At 35.5% G+C, this 26,884-nt stretch overlaps 4 protein-coding genes across 9 annotated transcripts; 2 read left to right on the top strand and 2 right to left on the bottom strand.

Annotated features, from left to right (window-relative positions):
- Positions 1 to 1,896: 1,896 nt before the first annotated feature.
- On the bottom strand, positions 1,897 to 10,951 carry LOC116767907 (E3 ubiquitin-protein ligase RNF126). Of its 2 annotated transcripts, XM_032658438.2 has the most exons (8): positions 10,711 to 10,951; positions 9,981 to 10,151; positions 8,457 to 8,519; positions 7,567 to 7,622; positions 7,223 to 7,482; positions 6,445 to 6,606; positions 5,157 to 5,426; positions 1,897 to 4,787 (listed from the first exon to the last, which is right to left on the bottom strand). In XM_032658438.2, the coding sequence occupies exons 1-8, from the start codon at positions 10,792 to 10,794 to the stop codon at positions 4,525 to 4,527; spliced, it is 1,329 nt and encodes a 442-aa protein (XP_032514329.2). In that variant the 5' UTR covers positions 10,795 to 10,951; the 3' UTR covers positions 1,897 to 4,524. The 2 variants fall into 2 exon arrangements, with proteins under 2 accessions (XP_032514329.2, XP_032514330.2); XM_032658439.2 differs by lacking the exon at positions 8,457 to 8,519 and having other exon boundaries at positions 10,711 to 10,949.
- Positions 10,952 to 11,302: 351 nt separating this feature from the next.
- LOC116767853 (myotubularin-related protein 10-B) lies at positions 11,303 to 21,170 on the top strand. Of its 2 annotated transcripts, XM_032658350.2 has the most exons (12): positions 11,303 to 11,738; positions 12,734 to 12,788; positions 16,566 to 16,702; positions 16,896 to 17,054; positions 17,132 to 17,587; positions 17,705 to 17,869; positions 17,948 to 18,077; positions 18,569 to 18,704; positions 18,771 to 18,996; positions 19,221 to 19,338; positions 19,473 to 19,630; positions 19,749 to 21,170. In XM_032658350.2, the coding sequence occupies exons 1-12, from the start codon at positions 11,700 to 11,702 to the stop codon at positions 19,965 to 19,967; spliced, it is 1,998 nt and encodes a 665-aa protein (XP_032514241.1). In that variant the 5' UTR covers positions 11,303 to 11,699; the 3' UTR covers positions 19,968 to 21,170. The 2 variants fall into 2 exon arrangements, with proteins under 2 accessions (XP_032514241.1, XP_032514242.1); XM_032658351.2 differs by lacking the exons at positions 11,303 to 11,738; positions 12,734 to 12,788 and adding an exon at positions 13,671 to 14,045.
- Positions 21,168 to 26,175, bottom strand: LOC116767854 (metaxin-1). Of its 4 annotated transcripts, XR_009752999.1 has the most exons (7): positions 25,458 to 25,659; positions 25,240 to 25,386; positions 24,789 to 25,058; positions 24,267 to 24,501; positions 23,836 to 23,981; positions 22,081 to 22,205; positions 21,168 to 21,517 (listed from the first exon to the last, which is right to left on the bottom strand). XR_009752999.1 is itself a non-coding variant. In XM_061523419.1 (6 exons), the coding sequence occupies exons 1-6, from the start codon at positions 26,086 to 26,088 to the stop codon at positions 21,395 to 21,397; spliced, it is 957 nt and encodes a 318-aa protein (XP_061379403.1). In that variant the 5' UTR covers positions 26,089 to 26,175; the 3' UTR covers positions 21,168 to 21,394. The 4 variants fall into 4 exon arrangements, 3 of the variants coding, with proteins under 3 accessions (XP_061379403.1, XP_032514243.2, XP_032514244.2); XM_061523419.1 differs by lacking the exons at positions 22,081 to 22,205; positions 25,458 to 25,659 and adding an exon at positions 26,053 to 26,175; XM_032658352.2 differs by lacking the exon at positions 22,081 to 22,205 and having other exon boundaries at positions 25,458 to 25,662.
- Positions 26,176 to 26,230: 55 nt separating this feature from the next.
- LOC116768143 (B-cell receptor-associated protein 31-like) lies at positions 26,231 to 26,867 on the top strand. The gene has a single exon (XM_032658793.2). It carries the CDS (start codon positions 26,231 to 26,233, stop codon positions 26,846 to 26,848), a length of 618 nt encoding a protein of 205 aa, XP_032514684.2. The 3' UTR covers positions 26,849 to 26,867.
- Positions 26,868 to 26,884: the final 17 nt, after the last annotated feature.

Below are 26,884 nucleotides of genomic sequence, written 5' to 3'. Positions count from 1 at the left end.
ATACATACATAATCACTTTTACTAACCAATAAAAACTAGCAACGTTTCTGAAATTTCATAGTGGATTGATAAAGAAAAAATCGGAAACACTTCCGGGTTTCTACAACCCTGGTAGAGAGGGAACGCTATGGGGGCACATGACCTAGTTTCATGGGGCTCTTTGAGTTTTATCATCGATCCATAGGGTTGGCACGCCATGCTGTAATCACATATGTACAAGGACTATTTCGTTAACGAAAACTCAGGTTAAGGGAAATAAAATATTTATTACACTTATTACCTTCCTTGTTTTAACAAGTTACGAAGAAACCATTTATGTTAAATATTACCAAACACTTTTTGATTTTATCGATGTTTATTAATACCTACAAAATGCACCAAAATGACAGTTTACAAATTATCAGGTACTTTTGCAACACATACGATACAGTATTTCATTCATCTTCTTATTTGTTGTTTGGTAAAAATACTCATATTTTGTTTACTGCCATGTTCAGAAACCTCGATTCAATTTTTTCTTTGTCGCGTTCATGTACGTACTAATTACAAAACGCAGGTGGTTTCGAGTCAAAAGCCCTCCACTTTGTTGCGAAACAACTAGAAAGTGAACTTCGTAATAATTTAAAAGAATTTAATATAGGTCAAAACCGTTATTTAATTGTAGTTACATTATAATTCTATCATTAAGATTTATTATACTTATATAGGTATAAGATGAATCATCGTTATAAATTATTTCATTCAAAGTAGAAAAAATTTAGAACATCTTTTAATTGACGCACGTGACTGCGCCTACACCTACACCTGGCTTAAATCTTTAATCTCTGCAGCTGCGTTATAGTCATTATCCTAGATATTTTCAAGAAAGGATAGTAAATAGACAACAAAGGTTTTATAACAAACGGCGCGGGTGTCAGCTGCGCTGCCATCTTGCGCCGTAAAAAATAGGCCAATAACTTCGATGCCAAAAAAAAAGTTGAAGAAATGCTAAAGATGGCGGCAGGTGCACTGTCAGCTGCGCACGCACCTTTGTATTAATTGCGCTTCGCCCGAGCCATGTTTTATATTATTTTACCATACAACGTAATATTACGATGAAGAAATCACAGAAGATTAAATGTTTGCTAAAATTTATTAACAATATAACAATCGATCTCATATCGAATTTATAATAGTATTTTTATTTATTTCATATTTTGATTTTTTTCCATCAATCAATTCATTAATGTTTCGAAAATGTCGTTATGCAATATTAAAAACATATAAAATAGTAAGGAGCTAAGAATGTAATTAACACTTTAAATACCAAACTATGAGAAGTACAATTATATCATTTTAAGTTTGGACGTCTAAGAAGATATAAATGTGAGAATCATTTCAATTAAATTATTCATAATAGGAAGTGGTGCCACTACCATCAACGGTTTATGGTCTAAATGATCATTTAATATATTGCCATCAGGTGTTTCCATCTATAGAGCAGTCTACACTCGCCTGTGTATCTGTACTGACCCACCCGACGCGACGCGGCGACGTCTGCGCACGTGACCACGCATCTGCTCGTAATTGCCTTTACCTTACTCAAGCGCCTCGCGCCGCTAGCCGCCTGGTACCTTAGGTCGAGAACCCCACATTATGTGAGGAGAGGGTTAAAAAACTATGAATTAGCCCCGACCCGACCGGCCATCTGCTCAAAAGACATCAACTGCCTGGGAATTTAATAAACAGGTAAATTTATAAGACCTGTTATACAGGGGCCGTGTTAACAGTGAATTTTGGACATTGCGCAATGCGTGAAAGATAGTTCAACATTTTAAAAGATCATAACAGTTCTATTTACTGTTAAAGTTATGATCCTTTAGGCAATGAAACGGAATAAATAATTTAACACAAATGTTAAATACATTCTTTTATTTTTAAAACTTTGAATTTAATGTATTTTACATTATTTCATATATAAACTTTTATACAATATGTATGACCCTATTTCATACAACGCATCAAATCCTAGCGCAAGACTACAAGTACTATATGAACTAATACCGTTTCTAATAGGATGTCAGTCAAGAAAATATATTTCGTTTAATCGATAACAACATAGCGACATTCAATGTTACTGGCAGCGGCGGACTTAACAATGCGATTATAATTATCGATACTCATCGACACCTCACTAGGACGCGGGAAAAACTTTGTTGCTTATTTTTTTCCTATTATAAATCCGCCACAATTTCAATGTGTTATTCGCGATCGCTTTAAAACTGTATTAAAATATATGAATGTAAAATACCAGTCAGTCTCTTTACCAATAGATTCGTACTTTTTAGCTTCAGGCGTGCTGTACAAATAAATTCTATGAAAAAATATTGCTAAAAATAGTGACACAAAGGTTACAAAAACTATTTAAGAAATATCAAGGATTCTTAATATCTTTAATAGAGGAATGACATTAAATAAGGTTCCCAAACAGGTACGACGATTGTGTGATGATTTTATTAATGACATTTTCAAATTTTATCTCTATATTATACTAGGACTTCAGTCTTTGGCTTGACCTTTTACTTTAGATTTAAAATTTGAAATGCAAAACTAAAAATATCCTACCAGCTGCGAGATGTTCGCCTTACACAATTCCTATATCATATTATGATTATAAACGATGGAAATGTTAACATTTTACAAATATCACACTAACATTCAGGTGATAAAACATAATTCTATTAATTTTTTTTTCTAATAATTACTCTACCCACAGCTTGTGCGTGCAGTGTACGTTTAACGTACATACATATAAAATTTTATCATTAACTTAAAAGCAAATGCGAATTCCTTTAATGAGAATAAATAACATCAATTATCAATAATTTACAATTCCGACTCTCAAATGTTTTGGAAAGTAATATATGATGGGGGTGATATAGTCAATTGCTATTCAAACATCTACAATCAATTGAATAGAAAATTCCATCAAAGGTCAACTGGTAGAACATTTCCATAACAATCCCCATCCATCCACCATAGGAACTATATTTAGAAGTACCTCAGCGACACATGCGGAACACTCGGCTGTTTATGATCATAAAATAGCATCTGTCCTCAAACAGCTGTGTTACAGCGCCTCCATTGATGACCGTACATCTATAAGGTTCATTTGTTTGAGTTTTGATTACATTTCCACTAATGGCAATGGGGTTTAAGGAAATAAGATTTATTTTCATATGCGAGTTAAATGTGAAAATATAATTCCATTACATTGTATACAGGAGGCGTTCCTGAACCTCCATCATTTAAATAATGATCAAATGTTATTGGATAACAAAATACGTTGAATGGTTATTGATAGCAGACCCATGCTATATTGTTACAATGTCTATTCACCTACAATATCTCACTTTCAATAACCTTTCCGTTGTCAAAGGATCAGTGCACAGCTAACGATCCGCGTGTCACATGAAAGTACTATGTGAGATAATTTTAATATCAATTTCGTCATCAACTGGTCACTTCCAAGTTGTTCACTGATTCTGTGATAGCATAAAAAATGTTCTCTACATTATCTTTGACATTACAAATACATCTGTACTGTCAAATGCTATGTCTTATTAATACATTAATAAATTACATATCTTTACAAATATTCCTTTCTTTCTATAAATCATATGTTTTTATAAAAGACAGAATATTTTATTAGTTGATAGAGGTACTGGATGTTTCTTACAATGTACATGACATTATTAGAAAACTGAACAAATTCCATGAAGTATCGAATTGTATATTCACATATGTGTATTGTGAGCTTCCTCTGTGTTGTCTATGTCTATATATACATAAACCATTAACAATTTACGTACAATGTTTTTTTTTGGGTTTCAATGTTTTTAATCAGCAACTTTTCAATGTAAAAATGAGTCAAAGTCAACACGCAGACGCACAATACTCAATGTTACTATTTTATATCATACACTGTAGTGATATGGATAGAGAATTGAGAGTTATATATAAAACAGTTTGGGACCCAAACATATACTGAGGGTCCAGAGAATAATAACAGCAAAACTGCCTATAATTACAATATTTACATAATTTACAAGCATAACAGCATCGTAGGTCGATTTTAACACGAGTTGATTAAAAAAAAATTGTATTTATCATCGAAATTTTGTGAAATCTTATCTGTAATTATTGACTTGTTGAGCTTCTAAGGATATTTAAGTTATATAGGAAAATTTTGTCAACTGTAATCTATATATACACTCTACACTATGTATTTATCCTAAATGGACTAAACCGTGGACTCGTCCACTTCACTCGGCCGGTGCTAGAGACACCATCGAAACTATATCCAGCAAAACAAAATGAAATGTGTCATTACATTTAATATACCATGACTATATAGTAAATTTACAGTTGCAATACAAATAAAAGGCACACGACTCGACTGTATTATGCGGTGTATCTAAATGCATTAGCCAATGTCACAACACTAGTCACCGAGTTCACTGACACGACACATCACTCTTTGCATTAATCGTAGTCAATGTCCGTGTTGTACTGTCGATCCCTTTCGTTGGAATTAAGTGATGTCGATGAGTTCGTCGAGGTCGTCGAGTTGCTTGTTCTGGTCTGGGGCGCCCAGATGCCCCCCGTGGTGATGGATGAGGCGGGGGACATCGAGCCCGAGCTGGTGTCGTTCAACGAGTCCCACGTGTGCATCTGGGTCGGGAAGCGACGGAAGAAGGCGGGATGTCCTCCAGTCGAACGACGTATCACGACGTGGGGACGTGCGGCTGGAGATATTGAGAGGTTTATGTTAAAATACGTTACTTAACATATGTATATCAACTAATATAAAAAGATAAGAGTATGTTGGGTTGAACACTCTTAATGTCTGGAACTACGGGTCTGAACCGAACTAGAAATATTTTAAAATTAAATAGTCTTGGACCGACAGAAGCAGAGTTCTAATAAAAAAGTCCAAGAACCATATAAGCTGTATTAAAAACCTCCACTATAGATATTGTTAAGACTGGCTATTTTTAATCATTCATTCATTCATCATCAGTTTTCAACTCTCACTGATACTAGAGTCTCGAACCTACATACTTATTTTGTAGGCGCACTAAAAACTAGACGTGTCATAAAATACATCTGCTCACCTATTCGAATCTGTGTCTCGGTGATGGTACTAGGATTGGTGTTAGTGTTAGTGTTTGTATTGGTGTTGGTGTTGTTAGTATTATTGGTGGTAGTGGTGGTGGTGGTGGTGGTGGTAGCTGCCGTGGTGTTGGTGGCGGCGGGCGGCGGGTCCGGCGTATCCGGTATCAAGGATCTGCGGCAGATCGGACACGTGGCGTGGAGCTGTAACCACGGCGTTATACAGCTCTGGTGGAACACGTGCTCACACTCCAGCCGGGACACCATCTCACCTGGAGCACAACGACATGGAACGATCAGTCGCTTGTTACATTGAAACAGATAATAATATCTAAGACTTGGCGAGTATTTCTTTAAATGAAACTAATATTTGTCACATTATTCTGCGCGTATTTTATAATTATTAAGCTTCATACACCGGACGTTTCGGTTTCTTTGCAGCGACCGTGCTCACGGACAGACGAGATCTCGTTTTAAAATAATAAAATACTCGTAGTTATCCGAACAATATTAGTCTCATTTGAAACAGATATTACATATGGTGTTATAAATTATTATTTCGTTTGTGGTTCGTGGAGAGACAAATCTATGTAACTGACACAATAGGATTATATAGAAAAAATAATTACATTCATTTTAGTTCTGTTAAAAAATAAAGCCGAGACTTCGGACCCCTTTTTAAGAGAATTAGTCTAAGGGATGTCTTATTTAACATAGACAATGTTTCTATAAAGGATAATTTATATATAGAGATACATTACATTAATTAATATTTATTAAACACTAGTTTTTGCCCGCGAATTCGTCCGCGTTAATTTCGGCATTACTAATACGTATAGCTGAGCGAGCGAGCTGAGCGGGCGACCTCTATTCCGCCGTAGGGGCATTAAATATCCTATATCCGTCTCCTCGTTCCAAGCTATCTCCCCCTAAAATTTTCAATCATATCCCTACAGCCGTTCCTAAGTTATAAACAGTGTAACTAACACAACTTTCTTGTATATTTGTATATATAGATTACGCGAATACCTTTTGACAGTCACAGAGTACTTTAATCTGTGATGATTCCTTAATGTATGTTTTGACATAAAACAAGTAAAAATCAAACGTAACGATATCTCAATTCTGTTATGGAACTTGAAAAAAATATCAATTATTTGTGATAGTATAGCTGTAGTAATTACTAACATTAAGTTTCTGTGACAAAATCCCAAAATCAAATGATGATGAGACGGCATCTGTGTCATAATGCCAGTATCAGGAGACATCAAGTCAACAGAAAAGTCCTACCGATCTGGAAGTTCTCCCAGCAGACGGAGCAGGCGACCTCGGCCCTGGCCTGTTCCTCTGTGACGGGTTCGCTGGGCAGCTCTGCCAGTCGCTCGCGAGGCAGCGGCGGCGGTCCAGAGTGCTCCAGCTGACCCAGCAGCTGAGTCACCACGGCATCCAGACCTGTGAATACATAGACAGATTAAACGGACAGTCGCAGCAGTTATGACATACTTTAGAAGTTGAGACAAACACTCCCAGGACAACACAAGTACACTGCTTTGGTATTATGGCGAAATGAAAACATTCACAATCAAATTTTTGTTTGCTTCTCATCAATACAGTGTTGAAGAACTGTGGTAACATCATGACCCTTGACATTAATATGAAAATACTTCCCGCTCATTGTATTAGTCTTCTCAACGGTCACGGAATATGTATCTGCCTTCATCTACAGTGAGATACTAACGCTGACTCCATCTCCTCCGACCTCATCTATACTATTCGTTCCTCTTCAATTCCTTTTATTCTTTCTAACAAACATTAACTCATACACAGTTCTCTCGTGTCCGTCCAATATGTAGCCAACATTTGATTGATGCGGAGAAAACATTAATGACATCATTCTTATATTCGGTCTCACACACGTAGTCACTTCTTTCAAACATGTATCTCTTGAGAATGCTCTTGAATGGGCTACTTGTAATATACCTCGTGCTGATCCTTCTCAGCTCTCAGCACATTTTGCTAGTATTAATCAAATCATGAGTCATAAAGTGAATCTATGTATATGTAGTACCTTCACCCCCAAAGACATAGTCCCCGGGCGTACCGACGAGGACGAAGGGCGAGCCGGCCGTGACCGCCCCCGCTGGCGGCCGACCTCCTCCTATCATCCACACAATCTCCTCCAGTAGATTCGGTCTTCTGCCGGTGTTGCTGTTAGTGGTCGTGTTGCCTGCGTTTCCCGTACTGTTCCCAGAATTAGTGCTGGCCGTCGTGTTTGTGGTGGTTCCGTTTGTGGTTGCTGTGTCCGTTTGTCTGATAGCGCCTGTGCCACTGAAATTATTTATTATTTGACTAAAACATTTTAAATTATAGATAAAAATCGGAAAACAGTTTAATGATACTCTTACAACTTACCGTATTCGTCCACCGGACATTAAAAATGCCAAATCATTTAACATTGGGGGAGTTGCCTGTAAACGAAAAAAAAAAGTATTGACTCAAATTTTATACAACCTTACACGCTGTATAGGTACATTGACATGGTTCATAAATTTACTAAACTGTATTAAAAATAGAGGAAAAACAAAATATAATATAATATTGTATATACATTAAAACTCTCTTAAAACACGTAATAGTATATCAGTCCATGTGGCTGCTTTTTTTCTTTTCCCGCCTAAAACACATTTTGTATACGACTTCCTTTCTTAGCTACAATGAGTCAAATAGTCTAGTTCTATAGTCTTAAACGAGCACTTTATGATCCGACACACTGTAACATTGCAAACGATTAAATCTGTCTCCGAGTCCTATCAAAATCGTCTTAAGCGAGTTTTAATGTTTTAAACAATGCAGTGTTGCCACCTTCATCAAATAGAACAGAAAGTGACAAAAAGAAATAAATACCTTAACGTATATAAATATTCATGCACCCGAAAGGAATATATAGGACCGTATCGTTCACAGATTCAAATAAAACATAGACATATATATATATATATATGTATAACTTAAAAAGCATCTCCAGAAAATTAGCGAAGCATATTTATTTTTCATTTCACGATCTCATGAGAGCAAGGACTCGACGCGTACTACATGGCGGCGTATACTATAAGTACCATTCATGCAGGATAATATTTTGTTTTATAACTATCATACGAAGAAAATATTAGAACAGACTTGAATTTGACTATAAAGAAAGTATTTAAAAGAGACTCCAGCCTAGGACTAGTCCCGATCTAGTCTAGACTAGTCTAGACTTCAATTTCAAGTCTGCCTAATATATCGACAACATGAAAACTCACTGTAATTCTTCGCACGGTCGCTCGACGACCCCCAGCTGACACCGTGTCGAGCCACTGCACATACTTTCCACAAAATTTTATTACTCAATAGCAGTCCCACATTAATTTATCATTGATTGTAGGTAATAATAAATAAAACGCAATACATTCCAGACTTTATTCATTCCATCACAATACTTACCTCAACATTAAATTGCTTAAAGATACTTATATTTATCACTTCAACCACTTCACGTCACATCTAAACACTCCACTAACACTATCGCTTCTTATTTCACTTGTATGCCATTTTCGCTTATATTTATTTAGCAAACAAAGTTTTTGCACTTGATGGGATGTCTTCCTTGGTGCTACCAGCCTCTCGAACAATTCTCATCTTGTAACTGATAGTTCATATAAAACATCACACTGCCACAGAGTATAACAACTTACTAATCTTCTGTTTTTATTGCACAAGAATACATTTTCTTATTTCCATCTATGCACTTTGAAACTTTATACATATTTTTTTTCACACAATCATAAAACACCAAGAAAAACAATATCAATGTGGGTAAAAACTCTTGGTTTTGGCAACAATACTAAGAAATATAATATGTATTGCTAAAATGTTAAATAATTAAAGTGAAAAAATAGTGCAACTAATCAAAAATGTCCTCATACTACAAAATGCCTTTCTCGTTATCGTGTCATTCATACCGTTATCTTGTCATTCAAACCAAAATGTAATTTCGATGATATCATTTGATAAGAAAATTATGCAAAAATAATGTTATGCTTAAAATCTAAAAATACCCTGATGCTAATTTATAAATATAGATCAAAACAAATTTTTTATGTATGCAGTACTAATTAGTAAGACGGAGCACATTTGTTTAGTAATGAGATCTGCCTTTTAACAATGGACATCGGCCGACAAATGAAAATATTGAGAATATTGTTGCCATTTAACTGATTACTAATTTTGAGTTACGAACACAGTAATGCCTCCATTATGTCAGTTTTCGAAAACAAACAATGACAAAAAAATTGTAAGTTACAAACCAATATAATTTAGATATTGTGATTAATTTTTACTACAGGTGTATTCTGAATGCCATCTTCTATGTAAAATAAAATGTCTAAATTTTTTTTGCTTTTGTAAATATCATCAAGAGTAATAATCAGTATTCAAAATTTATATTTTGGGGAGTTCCTAAGTTTAAAATAATAGAAAATGCATAGTATACCTGAAAATCTTCATTTAAATAAAATATTTATAAATAAAAGTACATTATAATAATTTTTAATACAACCTGACATAACACCATAAATTAGGTATACCTTCATAGTCGTTATTGTAATATTGGTACAAAAATATTATACCATGAAAGAGGATAATTATATTAGTCAATGTTATTAAAGAATATTTACAATCGTCCTTATAGCAATAAAGTAATTTATTGATGGGCATAATAAAATCTATTTAACTTGTGGCTGTCAATATTATTACATTATGTATTAAGACATACAACCAATACTCACTCTGTGTGCATCGTCTGAGTCATCCATGTTGCTCACTTCATCAATATTGCTCAAGTCATCTAGGTTGCTCATATCAGCATCACTGTGGTCATCACCGGACATCGTCACATTTTCCACTTCACTCTCTAGTTGCTCAATAAATCCTCCCTCACAGTAAGGACATATGTAATCCTGGAAATGTATTTTTATAATAATTTAATGAATCAAACTTTAATGTTGTATTAAAATTTAACTAATTAAAATGAAGGACAGGAACTCGCCATTTAATAAGTATGATAATAGTGATAAGTTATTTTTCAATATTTTATCCGTTATTTGTGTATATTTTATTGCAATAACAATATTTTTTATCGATATATTTGTAATTTTTTAAGATCCTACGAGCATTCGGGATATTAATATGGATAAGTTATTACTCTGTCTCACTACTTTTTGCGGAAAATTCATATGAAAGTTTTAAAATAGAAAAGATGATGTAACTGGGTGTAAATAAAAGGTGTTATTGTTACATGTCAGGTACGCAGTATTTAGATTTTTGGGTTTTGTGTAATGTGACGAAGACTTGTGGACCGGCTGCACCAATAGAAAAACAGAATTTAATTAGTCACACGACAATTCGTAAAGATTAGAAATTTCTACGAGGACTATGACCTTGAAGCTTGAATAGGTCACTTCAAAAAAGGGAAGACTATAAGCTGATTATGATAATAAAATATATATTGATTTTTACCTGCAAAACATCTTCAAATTCAACAAGACACCTGTGGCAAAAGAATCGAGTATTTGGTCTACGCTCCACCATAGCATCAGCCATTCTTTATATTTATTCACAGACACAGTAATTAAATAATATAATGAATTATAAGGGAAACAGGATCGTGCTTTCAATCAATGAACAAAAATTTAACATTCGCCATTTTTAAGACATGCACATTACTCTAGGTTTTTATTTTTTTATTATTGCGTAGATATAGAATTAGTCACACAGATTAAATAGACATTACATAAATATTGACTTGATTCTTAAAAAATCTTTTCATACCAATACAATAATTTGTTAAATATGTATAATGATACATTCAATTTCATTATTCTATTTAAAATATTTAAATACATAATTAATTTTTAAACACATATTCGTTCTTTGGATCTGGACAATCACCACTTTATTAAATAAGAAATTTGTTTTATGAAGAAAAATATAAGTTAATTTTATAAAAATTTACTTGGAGGTCATAATATCTTATGTTTTAATAAGTAATATGATTTTAAACATAAATAATTCTTCAATATTACATTTTTTTTATATGGCAGCACTCCAAGTTCTGTCGTTGCGTCTCCGTCGGATCATGTAAATTGTAAATTTACAAGAATTTTATTAAATGTTATCTTCGTTGTGTTGACATCATTTTTTAAAATGTTTTATTTATCTATATGACATGTTGCATAACATGTTTTAATAAAAAGAACAAAATGTAGAAGCAGTGCAGCTATGATAAAATTTACTAATTCGTAATCCGAGTGCAGTGTTCGTGGGGATGATTGTTATCAAATCTATCTTAAATAACGCAAATCATGTGGATAATTTTTGAAATATGTCTCTTCTGTCTTCCTTAACTGCTTATTTAGATTGATTAACTTAATATCCATTTAATTAAAATCTGCTAAAAGTTAAAGTGGGTCAACAGTGGGCATAGTTATTAAACCATATTGATTACAATGATGAATTTCAAGAGCTACATAAACGTGTCGCCTCTGGTAACTATATTATCTTTTACTGATAAATAATAATTTATATACAGATTCATGTTTTTAAAATCTATTTTTGAGAATGTATCAACATACTTGTTGTATAAAACTGAAGGGAGTACATCCACTAAGAAATTCTGAAGAACCTAAATTCCCTTTTCAATTTCCCATTTACCTGTTTGGACGTTTAGTGTACTATCTGATATTACAATATTTCGGCACAATTACATACATGTAGATTTTAATTATTGAAAATAAACTAGAAAATACTTTGTGTCTTTCACAATTGAATAGAACATGGGTAATTTGTGAATACTGTTTTGTTCTGCTCTTAAAATTATGGTTGTGCATTTTATTTCTTCTTTAACCAGTGTTTCACCGCGCACATAATCCAATTTACTTTGAATCTAATATAAGTCCTATTGAAATTCTTATTAGAAGTGCTATTATTATTTACACACTGCATAATGCTAAGGATATATTAGGTAAACTCCACTCATTGAGAATTTTAACATCGTCAGAATAAAAACCACTAATGATTTAAAAGGGTCATAGAAAACAAAGTGTTATTATATGTAATGTAGTAGTAAACTTCTCACCGAAGTCTTCTAAAGCAACAGTTTTAATATTCTGTCAAAAACTCCTGGCACTGGATCAATAAGTATAATGAGAGAGATTCACTTTACTTACAACAATGTCTAAAGCTGGATAGTTAAGTATCTGTGTGATTGAAAACTATAAGAATTTTTGCATATTACTTTGAAACACATATCTATACAATAATAAATCATTTGTGATTTTTATATATGTAAATACATGATTTATATTGTGTCCAGAATAAAACATTCTATAAAATTACTTTAGAATGATTGTAAGTTCTAGGAATAGTCAGGGTCTTAACCTAAAAAATCACCTATTTTTTACAATTTATTACCATTTTATTCCTAATCTGGTTAATTTTATATTAGTATGCTTATAGTTTGTAAAAAATACTGTTTTTTTAGAATAATGGAGACAAAAACGGATCCTTTCAAGAGTTGAAGCCGAAACTACTAAATGGTAAGTTTTACAATATTTTATACTATCAGATAACTTATACCGCTGGCGGGTATATACAGATACTTATAAATATGGAAAAAACTTCAGAAAATTTGTAGTGACATCTCAATATTTATATATTCAAAAATATTATTTACAATAATTTCTATGGAAATATATAGAAATTTCATATATTATTATTTTTAAACTGTGTGTTAGATATGCGGGTAGATTATTTTTTAAATTCTATAATAATTTTACAATAAAATTATTATAAATCATTGCCAGAGATTTATTTGTAAAAAAAATATTATAAGTTAATTTAAATCACTTAAAATATCAGGTCACATTATATTCTGGAGGTTGCTGGAAACCAAAAACAATTGAATCCTTATAAAATTTAATCCTATTACTGACAAGTAATTGAGTTTAAAGAAAACAAAAATTTTATGACACAATAAAAAAATATTTGCTGTCAAATGTACTGTCACTTTGATGTATTTAGGTATATCTTTCTATGTCCTGTAGGATTTAATATTTCCTATAGGTATCATATTAAAATATACAGAAAACATATTTTAAGTTTATATATATACAGTTTTATGTTTGTCTATTAGACAGAGTAGAACCACAAGTCTGTAACGGCTTTACGTCTAGACTCTTTAATAATATGTAGTCTTTGATAATGAAAGGGCATTGTCTGCTTTATATTCCTCTCTTATAAGTGCTTCATCTATTTACAAAACATCAAAAAAGTGTTGATGTTATAAAAAATAAATTATGTGTTACCTATATATATATATATATATATTTGCATTATTTATATGAAACACTTGAAGGTCATCTGATTCGTCATTACATTACATTGATTTACATTGATGATGCTGTTGTCGATGAAAGAAATTTAATTCACATGATTTTACTCGTTCCAGGACTATAAATAACCGATTAAAGTGAAATATGTCCGTCAGGTGTAAGGGCGCTTTATATGCGCCAAGCCAATCCTAGTTGGGAGCGATTACGTAAATGACGATGATAATTCAATTACGTATGCGTTACGTACGGCTAACTGTACCCCCGTTTGCGTTCCGTTCTATAAAATATAGAGTTCAGTGATTTTGTTCTATACCACATTGATATTAAGACGATAATCGACTGTGATAATTTGTTAATATCTTCCCATAAAATATGGCGATAGAAAAAAATAGTAAGCACTCCATAGTCCATAGATATCAGTTATATTGTAGTGTTGTGCCGTGATGGGGTTCCTGAGGGCAGGTGATAATTCAATTTGTCAATAGAACCTTCATAGTTGAAAAAATATATTACTTTTCTGTCACCTGACATATTCCCTATATAGTTTTACATCTGCGTCATCAATTTCAAAAGGACATTATGCATTTAGATCGTATTGTGATAATATGGTATTGTAACTTGTAAGTTATTTATAAGGTGTTCAAATAAAGAATAGATCGCGAGCATCAAACTCACGAATATATCTCAAGTTATGTCCGAAGATAAGTTTCACGTGTTAATGCGGTCCTTAAAATTGATTACTATATTTAAACAATTTTTATAACTATGTTGTTACGCACGTTTACTTTTATCACAAATTTCTATCAACATCAAAAAAAACAGATCTATGAGAAGAAAAGATTGATACTGACGGTTTTAACGTCGGGAACAGGTTTCCATGGTACGAGCTCTATCAGGTCAGCTACCAACGCGAGCTGGTCTAACCGTTTAATGTGTAATGAGCAGAATAATTAAGAAAAATAATAATGATATTTGCGAAATATTATGTCAATGTCATATACATAGAAAATTCACCGTTACTTCCCTACGTTCCGTCATCGGAACGGGAAGAACGGTCATTAGATATTCCAATCACTACGACGTCAGGACCCAAGGATCTATAAATTAAATTATTATAGTAAAAGTTTTTACAAACGACAATTTCAATATTTATTTTAGTATTTCCATCGTACGGTCACATTCGTTATTTTATAAAAGCGATAACTTTCCATGTCATTTTATTAAGTTATCGTGACTGCGTGTCCTCCGTCGTACTCAAACAACACAACCTTCACACTAACAAAGACGGCGGGTTCGAAATAACTTCCCTTATCTCTTTTGATTTTTGACTCCAATCTAACATAATAATATAATTAATATAATCCTTCAAATACACCTGATAATTGTTGATAACATAAAGCATGTTTAATATCAAATAAATCGATTCTGATAACGATTATAATCGATATTTATATAAAAAACAATGGGTCCAATGTCAGTGGCGCGGGCGAGGTCGGCAGTGAAACTTGAATAAACTTTCTGTCAATGTTATAAAAGTTGCAATAAATATAAAGATAATAATCGTTTTATAACTTTATGGGAATCATCTTTTATTTATCTTTTTATATTAAATATTCCTTCAAGTTTGGTTCCATTGCACTCCATGATAACTTCAAGCTCAGTCCGAGCATGCGTCGTCTAACAACGTACGAAGCGTTTCCAGTTTCTCATTAAATAGACAATTAAATACTTTAATGTTACAACATTCGTGATGGCCTGAGGTTAAAGGCCCACCTCTCACACGTGAGGGCGCGGGTTCGAAACCTGGCAAGTACAAGTACCAATGTGATCTTTTCATGTGTACTTTCTAAGAGTATTTAGACACCACTGACGGACGGTGAAGGAAAACATGGTGAGGAAACCTGGTTCTTACAATTTCAAATTATAAGATTGAAATCGCCAACCCGTCTTGAGCAAGCGTGGTGATTAATGCTCTAACCTTCTCCATGTGACAAGGGGCCTTTGCTTCAGCAGTGGGCTCCGATAGGCTGATGATGATGATGATGATGTTACAACATTAATGAACGAAAAACTGTTAATGCTCCGTATGTAGTGTGGCGATGACAACCTGGACTAAACATACTGATGTATGTTATCTGTATATATTAATTCAGCGTAGTGTTGCCGGCGACAAGTAATATAATAATGAAATATTTTCGTATGTATAAACATACAATTTCTTTGGTTATTTCTTTTTGAACTAATTAAGCTAAGATGCCATCTCAATATTTATCAAAAATAAAAGAAGAAACTATGGATCCTGATAACAAACTCGAGATCATAATCATCATCATCTTAAATAATTCTAAAACATGTTTTTCTGTGTAATAAACCTCAGAACCTCAAAAATAAGAAGACAGCTATGTTCATAAAATAAGACGTTTATTTTACTTATATTATTTTATATACCAAAAAATATTATAAATTTGAGCAACTTACAAGTAATTCACTATTTATTTATAGATAAACAATAAAATAGATTTAAATCAAACGACATTAATTAAAATACAAACTTTTTTGTAGATTTCAGCACGAGTAAGACTTATCCACGTTATAACGTGCATATATTTTGTTTTAATTTTATAATTCCATACATTTAAACCGGGGAAATATTAAACATCTAACAAACGTAAGTAGACCATTGATAGGTCCGTCCACGTGAGCGAGTGGCCGAGGTACAGTCTCAGGCTTGATGTTTAATGTTCGGTGTTACTTCCAGTAATGTCTTACGAAATGGTCGAAGCCGGTATTTATAGTTTTCAAATACAAGTAGATACTAAATGTTGCCATTACAAAATTACAATGCTTCAGTATTATAATTAATTATAATCAGCCATAAAAGTAATTCTAAGGATTATAGTATATTATAATTAGCACGGCACGGATGGCGCCACTTGTACCATGAGTGAGTATAGCGAGTGAACGAGTGAGTATGTTTCCCAGGCGAGGTGATAGTCGGCGCCGCTCACAGCGTGGTGCTCCTAGCGCCGCTGAGCGAGCGGGATCGCGGACGGTTCGGCTCGCTGTTCGTCACCAACTACAAGCTGTCCTTCGTCCCGATGGACGGGACGGACGATGACGTGAGCTATCACACTTTAGTTCTAAAAACAAGAAACTAAATTAAAAAATATATTTAAATAACTCTAAACACGGACAAGCTGTAGAGATTGTGTTAATTTTGATTCAATGGATCTGTGAATACTTCAATAAGTGGAACAGTACCTATAAAATCTGAGGTCTACTTTGTCTTATGTTGATGATCGCATATTACAGTACCCCGGTCAGAGGAACCACCTGGTGGGGGTACACGACGTCCCCCTCACGGGAGTGGGGGCTCTGTGGCAGACGGACGGGGGGCCTGCGAGGCGACGCCGGCTCCAACCACGCTCTGACGTGCCCGCCAAGCTCAAGGGACTACAGGTCGTCTGCAAGGTAGGATAGAACATTACTAAAATTACATCACTATGATAGGTCATTATTTGATATTCGTCTGTTTTGTACCATTCCAGAACATGAAGGTGTTGACATTTAACTTCGCCAACTCCCCGATCGGCAGCGGCCGGAAGGTGGCCATGACCCTCCTGCACCACTCCTTCCCCAAACGGCATCACCTGCTGTTCGCCTTCGAGTACAGAGAGCCGTACTACCCCACCCTGCCGTCCGACATGAACATGTTCCAGAGGCCGGGGGACTGGAAGAAGGAGCTGGAGAGGTGCGAGTGTCCGCACTGGAGGATCACCTGCATTAACGGCACCTCCGACGCCTTCATGTTGACGGCGGGAGAGACTTTGATAGTGCCGAAGTCGGTGCTAGACTGTAATCTGATCGAGTCCGCGCGCCACTTCCGCTCGGGCCGCGTGCCCGTGTGGGTGTGGGGCAGAAGGGAGGGCGCCGCGCTGCTGAGGAGCGGGGAGCTGCTGGCGACGGAACAGGCGCCCACCGCCGAGAGCGTACTACTGGAACAGGTGAAGATACACACGGAGGCTGACTGTTGACTGAGATCGCTAACAGTTGACACTCATTCGTCTCTCCTAGTATATAGTTACCGATGTGAGGTCTTATACCACACCCCTCCCCCCCAGGTCCGTCGCTCTCACCCCAAGTTGTCTCCCCCGCACGTGATCTACCCGTGCGGGAACCCCTTCACGGCGACTCCCCCGTCGTGTCTGCCGACCCTGGGCGCCCTGCACGCCGCTTACAACAAGCTGGTGGAGCTGTGTACGCCGACCACTCTCAGCGCCTTCTGGGTAACGTGAACACGCAATCCTTTCATATTGAAGTCTATTCTGTGATCTAAGCCGTCTAATCGTCCATCTCATGTGAAGATGCAAGACTCGCAGTACTACTCCATCCTGGACTCGTGTCGCTGGCTCCGTTACGTGTCAAGTTGCATCTCGTTCGCGGACGAGGCCGCCTCGCATCTAGAGAACAACGTCACGGTCGTGTTGCAGGAAGGTACGTGTGTAAGCCGCCTTATCGTAAGGCTTTAATATGTTCAGTTAATATAACTCAGTTTCCTCTTCATTTTACACTGCGTTATAGACCTTATGAGGAATAATTACGAGTTTTTTTACTTAGGGTCTCAAGTTAAATAAATAAATATTGTAGAACATTATGTCACGTATTAATATATTGTCCTCGTCACGTTTATAAAACGTTCTCTTAAATTGTTTCTAACTTAAGTGGTCAAGTACTTAGTAATACACGCTTACCTTGTCTGTGATGTAAGGAGACAAACAATCGTTGCTTATCACAGGAGCAGACGGTGGGTAATAACTATAATTGACTTGTATCGCAATGTGTTCAAATCTAACCGTAATTTTTAAACTATAACTCCCACTAAAACCTCCATGTAGCTCCTTAACTTTTTTTCCAGCACATTCAACATCACCAGTCCAGCATATCATATTAATAACAATGTCGGTTGTGTGTGTGTGTGTTCCCAGGCGACGGCGTCGACTACAGCGCCGTGGTGTCGAGTCTGACCCAGCTGTTGGTGGACGAGAGCTGCCGCTCGCTGACCGGCTTCCAATCTCTTGTCCAAAAAGAATGGCTCGCTCTAGGACACCCCTTCTGTGACAGGTGCTGTATATCACACGTGTATCACTCCCCCCGTGTGCTTGTCTGTCTGACTGTCGCTCCCCCCAGGTTCGGCCTGCCGTCCCCGGGCAAGGAGTCCCCCTCCTCCCCGCCCCGACCGGCGCCCGTGTTCCTGCTGTTCCTGGACTGTTGCTGGCAGCTGCAGCGCCAGTTCCCGTCGTCGTTCCAGTTCTCGGAGACCTACCTCACCACGTTGTGGGACTGTGTCCACAACCACGTGTTCGACACCTTCCTCTTCAACTGCCCCAGGGACAGGGAACTAGCTGTCACTAATGTGAGATATACATACCAGTGGTTCTGTTGTGGTTTGCTTCAGCCAAGTCACCTTTATAGTATTTATCCTCATTCCTAATTATTTTAATAACTCTGAAGCGTAGCGTTTATTTATTACCATATTTTATTTTCTAAATGTGATTTAAATGGTTTTGAACGTGAAGAAAGTCCCTCGTATGCTTTATTCAGCCAGAGCACTAATCTGTTAACTACTTTTGTTTATAGAAGTTCGTGGAACGCCCCCTGTGGGACTGGGAGGAGCAGTTCTCTGAGAGCGACATCGCGCTGTTCTACAACCCGCTGTACGTGGCTCTCAAAACACCCGCCACGACACAGAAGATGCGTGAGTGTTATTACTATATAAAAAATTACATATTTTTTTAATGAATGCAAAACGTTTTCCGTACACTTGTCTGCTTGACTAAGCTTCTACATATGGTGTGTTGAATATAACGTACGTCCTATGAATGTCTGTAGCTAAGACCGACCGACCCCTGCGGAGGCTCCAGCCGTGTACGAGTGTAGCGGCCATGGAGCTGTGGTCGCAGTGCTACGAGCGCTGGCTGACGCCGCTGGACGTGCCGCGCTCCGGACACGTGCACTACCACCTGCACCACGCCGGCCTGCTCAAACAGGTTACGCGCGACCCTCGACAGCCAACACTTAGAAAGATTATTAAATAACATATACGTATGTAAAGAAGGACAGGCTTACAATAGTATGGGACAACCGGGTCATCGTTACTGTTTGCAGATCCACAAGTTGAGCGAGCGCGTGTCCTCGCTGTCCATCCTGAGCAGGGAGTGCAACGGGGCGGAGTCGTCGGAGGCCTGTCCGCCGCTCGTGAGCCGCTTCTTCCCCTTCAGCTCGCGAGGCGGGGACGCGGCCCGCGCCCTGGACGACATGCAGCTCACACTCATAGACGCCAGCGAGCTCATCGACTCGCAGTCGCTACTCAACGCGCCTGACTAACACACACACACACACTCTCTCACACACTACACACATACACATTGAAGTATTATATAGTAGTTAATATATTATTTCTTCATATAAATATCGAGTTCACCGAAAAATAAACGGTCGGTTAATAAATTTGGCTTATATCGTCGCCGCTTCCAAACGACTCCTAGATGTTATGATGTAACTGGCAGTGCGGACGGGCCTCAGACTCGTGTCCTGTATATACGTAATGTTTGTAGTGATAGGGGCACGCCGCCTTACCTGTGACGGGGGTGGCGCCGCCCGGTGACCGCTGTTGGTCCCAACTGTTTCGACAATATTTCCTAAGTTTCCCTTATACCAGCGACTACTGTTGAAGTCTCAGCGGTTGAGTCGTCGGGTTGGCTGCGGTCTCTACTTTAAGCTAAACACTTGTACTTTTAATGTGGAAGACGTTTATGTAACCACAACATCGTCTGTTACCGTGCTATTTAACTAGTTTAATGTGTCTTTCTTTAGCTCTAAACCGTGCATGCTAGGTACTACTAGATGAGGTCATAGAGAATATTATTAATGATTTATTTAGCTCCTGTGCGCATGTTTTCTACCTGTCAGTATCAGGACCAAAACTTATTTATTACCTACATATTATTTTCGTTGTTAATGTGGCAGCTAACGAGGTGTAGTATAATATTATTATAAATAAATTAATATATTCCGAAGCCTGCCCCCAGTAGCGTGAGACGACGGAGTGACTCGTCTGTGACTGTACTCTGTGTGGACGTACGGACAGACGACCGGTACAATAATTAAGAAATAACGATATTGTACAAAATTATGTACATACAATTATTATAAATGAGGTGGTTGATATGAACGAACACGCGATACTAACACACATTAATGTATGACAAGTTCTGATGAGAGCCTGATGATGATATTTTATTATAATAAAACGAGGGTAACATACGTCTTACATGTTAATGCAATATTTTTTTTTATATTAAAACATTAATGAATACCTGCCAATACGATTAATTTAGTTTTAGTGACGTTATATCCGTAGGTAAGCTGGTATTGGTGTAATTAATTCCTGCAGGAGCTGTTGCTATGTATATTGAGTGGTGTATACACTGTCGAATGTTATGTGCCATTTCGATCGTAATGGTTCAAACGACCCAGTTATTTTATAGATGACGTAAACGATGTTCAAATAAAACAAATACCCTCTCACATTGTTTTACTTTCCTTAAGCGAAATACTGTTTTTATTTACAATCCTTCTCCTTATCTGACGCTAACATATTAAATGTCAGTTAAACAAATGTCAAATAAAAATAACTCGATTGACATATGTCAAAACAGAGAAATATTTTTAAGAACTTAATGTCAGTTATAACACAATGATCGTAGTTGTTTGAAGACATGTTTTAAACTCCGCCATCGATGATACGTGTTCTATGTCGTCTTCTGCTCAGCGTGTTTCTGAGCCTTGAGCCTCTGTATCTTGTCGAAATGTTTCTTAGCGATACGGAATTTGTTGACTAGCAGCGTGTGTTGCCAGCTCCATAACGATAATTTCTGTGGAACTCCACATTATTACTATGAATATTCTTTGTTATAAAAACTACACATCAAAGGTAACGTCACATTTAATAATAAACAGACAGTGTTAACAAATATTTATTAATGCCATCTAATATGTTAAAACAAACATCTCCTCGTTGAACACAACCGCTACCGAAGCACTACTAACTACCGCTTACACTTTATGTACAGGTAAATAACGTCTTTTAAACATTTTTTTTTCACACTAATGCGCACACTGAGCAAAACAAATATTTTCTTTGGAATTAGAAACTTTAAAACCGTTATTAATACATAAACAGCAAATATAATTAAATGCCATGAAAAATGCATCTGTTCAAGAACATACATATGAATCTCGAAATGCTGACAAAATAAAAATCTGTGATCCCTTTGAAGAACATCTCTCCATTTTTGCTTCAAAATTTTGAATAAATTAAAAAAAGAGCTATTCACTAAAACATATTTCAATTTTTATTTCAAATGTATGAAAAACTTAAACAAAATTATCGAAATATAACGAAAATCGCCTGTCTGTTATGACCCGAGCTACCTACATTTAAAACTGAACTCTATTCCAATAAACAAAAAATACAAAACGGCGTGCTGTCATCAGTCAATTGTCTTCTTCGTTTTCGAACATGTCGTTGTATTCTTGTGAGTGCTCGTAATCTTTCATGTCCTGGACAAACATGAGCGGGTCAGTAAAAATACAAAAGCACTTACCAGGGATAGGAAAAGGCTTTATACTCTATAACTATACATATATTTATTGTACATACGCTCTTCATTCAAACCAATTCGATATCTTACATCCAGTGTGTGGTTGGAATTAAAGAGAATTTTGTAAAGAAATATAGTTTTTAAATGACAGTAAAGAATTTAAAGTCTTTATGTACTTAAAACTAACTATAAACATGAAGTTAAGGATGTGAAACTGACCTTTGCTTGCCCAATCTCTTTAGGTGCCACGCATTAAAAAAAATGGAAAATTAAATACATGCCCATGGGAGAAAGTGCATCGAAGCATGACTTGACCATGCAAAACATTCCCAAAAGTAAAAATCATCTATGACTACTTAACATAAACATGACAGTTTGTGATCATGATGTAGTAAGGAAAAACATATTTTTTTTCTATTAGGCTGTACAAGCAGAGACAGTGCCGAGTTTTGGGAAATTTTATTTTATTATCTTAGTGTTTTCATTGGTCAAGAAAATCAATTAATTTTTTTTTATTTCTTTCCTCCGTCAAAAGAAAAACTGTACTTATAGCTAATGTGTCGACGTGTTTTTTATTACTTATAACGATGTATTACGATTTTAATGAGTCATTTTGAACTGTATTCGGCAGCTAAGACAGTATCAAGTGCAAGGAACAGAAAATATATTACTATTTTACTGATCCAATAATACACAAAAAGGATGGCAAGAATAAAGAAAATTTAAAAAATTAGAGGCTAAACAGTAAACATAAAAAAGAGATCTAGAAAAATTCCCTGACATGCTATATTATTTCTTGTCCAAACATGTGACAAGTTGAAATGACTGTCTTAAAGACACGCGTAAAACAAATCTGGATTTAACAATATGAGTACAGACACTCAAAGTTAACAAACTAAGGGCGCATTTTCATTTGTCGATAAGGCCCGCATTCGGTTTGCGGGAGATTTCTGTAACGCATGCCATAGGGCCCGCAAAGAGTTTATCGTTTTCACTGGTCGTCAGAGCCCGCATACGGGGTGCGGGTGATTTCTATAACGCATGCGAATTTCGTTATTCCGGAATGCGGATATCACCCGCACACGTTTAATCGACCGAGTTATCGACCAGTGGATTTCATTGGTTGTTAGCTCGCATGCGGGTACTCCCCGCAATCGGGCTAACTACCGACTTATCGACCAATGAAAATGCGCCTTTATTGTGACTACAGGTAAGTGCGCTTACAGGCTCGGAACGATGTTTCTCATACTGACATATCAATCAGCACATTCACTGTCATAGAAAAAAAATATATCCACGATCTCCACAATTCTATTACCGAAGAAGAAATGATGTGATTAATGAATTATAGGTTACAGCAACACGTGACAACGTCAGAAAACGATTTTCAAAAGATCAGCACGTCACTAAATATACTCCTAACTTGCTGAAGAGTGAAGTTAACATATGAGCTACGCACACCGAAAGATGCTCTTGAAGAGAAAAACGTATCCACAACCTGAACTATCAGAAACCGAATCTCATAAAACAACACAAATAACATATCTTCATAGAAACTGAAAAATAGCCTGTCATCATATCAATAGTACCTGGAACATTCCTGTGGCGAGGGCGTATCCCGTCATAGCCAGCGTCGCGAACAGTCCCGCCAACAACTTGTTACGAGTGGCGTTTGGGAACTGAGCCTCGCCGGAGGTCTGAACGCCGGACACACGAGTCGATGACTTCTTGTACTCTGCATGAAGTTACATAATACTACTATAACTTTTCAATTGAACTGAAATACTCTCTCAAAGGAATTTTCATGCAAATGAAATTTACAGAAAAATAACATATTTCAGAGGGATTAATGCTACATTTAGAAAGTTTAATTTAATTTTTTTGCTATTTTTCTAATCTGGTTAATGTTTTTGTTGAATACCCCACAATAAATGAGTCAATTTTGTCCTGTTTTAACTCAATATGATATACATCTGAAGGACTCATTATAATAAATAAAACAAGTACATTTCACACTTACCATCCGCGACAGATCTAAAATTTTTCTGGCTGATTCTAGCCACAAATCTACTTAAATTTGCTATACCCTTCACATGACTAGACAAAGTTGCATTGGGGAAGGGAGTCTTTATGAGGGGTGCGAGGTAAGCAAACACTATAGCATCAAAAGAAGAAGGCCGGTTGCCAAAGAAATATTCACTCTCACCGAGTCTATCTGAGAGTGTCTTAAGACACTTCTCTGCTTCATTGTATATCTGTAAATAATATACCCTTATGTTATTATTTTGCTTGTAATTTTAGTAAAAAAATACTTGGAAGTAACAGTGACTATTTTCATAGGATTCAGGAAGCTGTCTAATACAAGCAAATTACAAATTTATTGCTAAATTTTATGCATTTTGTTATAACTACTACTAATAAAATAAATATTTTAAAAACTAGTGGGTTACATTTATATGACTTTGAAACACATAAATATAATTTCAATTAAAATTTAGTTCTTTTCTTATATTCTGGTTTTATAGCTTACAGATGAACTTACTGTTTTTTCAATTTCCTTTAAATCAGTGTTTTCACCGTACAATGCATCAACCATATCTTTAGCTGCCTTTTGATATTTTGATGGGTAGTAAAAATTAAATGGTAATTTTAGAGCTTTGGCATATGCGGGTCGTGTTATATCTCCATAATTCTTTTCATCAACCCACCAAGTAAACTGATATGCTGGATACAACTTATCCCTTAAATATTGAGTAAATGCACTAGCTTCAGCCGACTGGTTTGAATTTAAATGAACATCTGTGCTATAATGCTGCAAATATGTAAGTTTGATAAGTTACTTGATATATTTACAAATTAGTGTAAATCATAAGAAAAATTATACTTATCTATGTAAAATATCAGTCGAAAATTCATGATCAAATATTTCCATTTCCAAAAAAGATTTTTGTATGTAAAAAATTTTTTGTTAAAAACTATAGTAATTAACTCACCAATGACTTAAGGTATTGGACTACTTCTTCAAAATTTGTAAGAACAGTTCTACCATCTTTCATGACTGGCAAGGCTCCTTTTGGCGTGAAAAATGGATTGCTTGATTCCCGAACTTTAACTGGTAATCCGATAAACTTCATATAAGTCTGAAATTTTAAGGAAATGGCATAATATACCGGTTAAAATCGTAATGCTAACCTTTACCTAATAATCGTACCAGAACTTTAAGGCATTCTAAATCTATAGACGCAAGTCCCCATTCTCCTTTCCATATATCTAATTCAATGCTAGCCATTTTTACATTTATCTTTTATTACTATTCGGTACTATTTATTAATTTAATGAAACATTGCACAACTGATATCAGAAATTTCTTGTTACTTTAGACTGCAGTCAAACTTATTTTTGACATAAGAAACTGACATGTGACAATATGATCCCGGATCACTATTGTTATTATTTTTCTAAAAACAAACTCTTGTTGTAGAAATAATAATAAATTAAAGTTGTAGCTAATTAATATTTAAGAATATTATATATTTATAATTCAATATATTTGGTTGCTAATTGGACAACGTGGTATACAATTTATGGATGCCATATGAATAGCTAATAAAGTCTTATCAAATTGAGATATTTATTATTAATTAGAACTTTATTATTTTATCAGTAACGTTTAAATTGATATATTCCATGTTTTCTTCAGATTTGACAGTGTATAAGCTTATGAAAGGTAGACTCGTCATTGGTTAGTATTTTTCTCGACATATTCAAATTTCAACATAAAAAATAGAAAAAGTGAAATACAATACCTGTTTTTGCAGCATACGGCATACAGACGATTTCATGAAAAATTGCTGCCGTGCAGTATTTAATATTGTGTTGTAATCTGAATAATATTCGCACAAATAGTGTCATTCTTACGTGTTTTTTTTAAACCGATTGTGTATTTATACTAAGATATTTATATATTAATAAATTGCAATCAAAATGTCAATTCAGTGGGTTTTCATAGCTGGATATTTGTATTTCGAGATTTTTTTTGTAATGTTAATGTTGTTACCAATATTTAGTCCCAGAAAATGGCACAAATTTTTTCATTCACGACTTTTCTTTATATTTCGAGAAAGAACAGCTGTCTATTTCTACGGTCTTCTAGGAATTTTGTGTATGTTTTTAATAGACTCTATTAGGGAAATGAGAAAGTATTCTCACTCTAGTGAAGGACCAACTCATTTAGCAAATGAAATGAAAGGTAGTGTGAAATTGTTCCGCGCTCAGAGAAACTTTTACATCACCAGTTTCGCTATATTTTTAGCTTACGTTATCAGAAGAATTATAACAATGATTCTTATCCAGCATGAGCTCCAAGTTAAAGCTGATCAAATTATTAAGAAAGCTGAAGAAACTGTTAAATTAGCCAAGACTACAGTTCTAGAAAATAATTTGGAATCACAGGACTATGAAGAAATTAAGAACAGGCTTGATACTACCGAGACTATCGTAGAAGAACAAAAAATAAGAATAAAGGAACTTGAAGAAGATGCTACGAGGTGGAGGTTAAAATATGAAGAAGTTAGAGCTGCCGAGGGATGTGGCGATAACTAAATATGTATACCATAATAAATATTACAGCATTAAAAA

Source organism: Danaus plexippus, chromosome 19 (assembly GCF_018135715.1).
Source record: "Danaus plexippus chromosome 19, MEX_DaPlex, whole genome shotgun sequence".
Lineage (NCBI taxonomy): Eukaryota > Metazoa > Arthropoda > Insecta > Lepidoptera > Nymphalidae > Danaus > Danaus plexippus.
Note: the sequence above shows the minus strand (reverse complement) of the source record. Positions and strands in the feature narration are given on the sequence as shown.

Coding starts and splice junctions, on each gene's coding strand:
- LOC116767907 (XM_032658438.2), bottom strand. CDS start 10,794: ATGGCTGATGCTATGGTGGAGCGTAGACCAAATACTCGATTCTTTTGC. Junction 8,520..9,980: donor ACTCAGACGATGCACACAGA/GTGAGTATTGGT, acceptor TTTTGTGGAAAG/TATGTGCAGTGGCTCGACAC. Junction 4,788..5,156: donor CGAGACACAGATTCGAATAG/GTGAGCAGATGT, acceptor CAATATCTCCAG/CCGCACGTCCCCACGTCGTG.
- LOC116767853 (XM_032658350.2), top strand. CDS start 11,700: ATGATGAATTTCAAGAGCTACATAAACGTGTCGCCTCTG. Junction 18,705..18,770: donor GGACACCCCTTCTGTGACAG/GTGCTGTATATC, acceptor CGCTCCCCCCAG/GTTCGGCCTGCCGTCCCCGG. Junction 18,997..19,220: donor GGGAACTAGCTGTCACTAAT/GTGAGATATACA, acceptor TTTTGTTTATAG/AAGTTCGTGGAACGCCCCCT.
- LOC116767854 (XM_032658352.2), bottom strand. CDS start 25,535: ATGGCTAGCATTGAATTAGATATATGGAAAGGAGAATGGGGACTTGCG. Junction 25,387..25,457: donor TAGAATGCCTTAAAGTTCTG/GTACGATTATTA, acceptor TTAAAATTTCAG/ACTTATATGAAGTTTATCGG. Junction 21,518..23,835: donor TCGCCACAGGAATGTTCCAG/GTACTATTGATA, acceptor GGAGTTCCACAG/AAATTATCGTTATGGAGCTG.
- LOC116768143 (XM_032658793.2), top strand. CDS start 26,231: ATGTCAATTCAGTGGGTTTTCATAGCTGGATATTTGTATTTCGAGATT.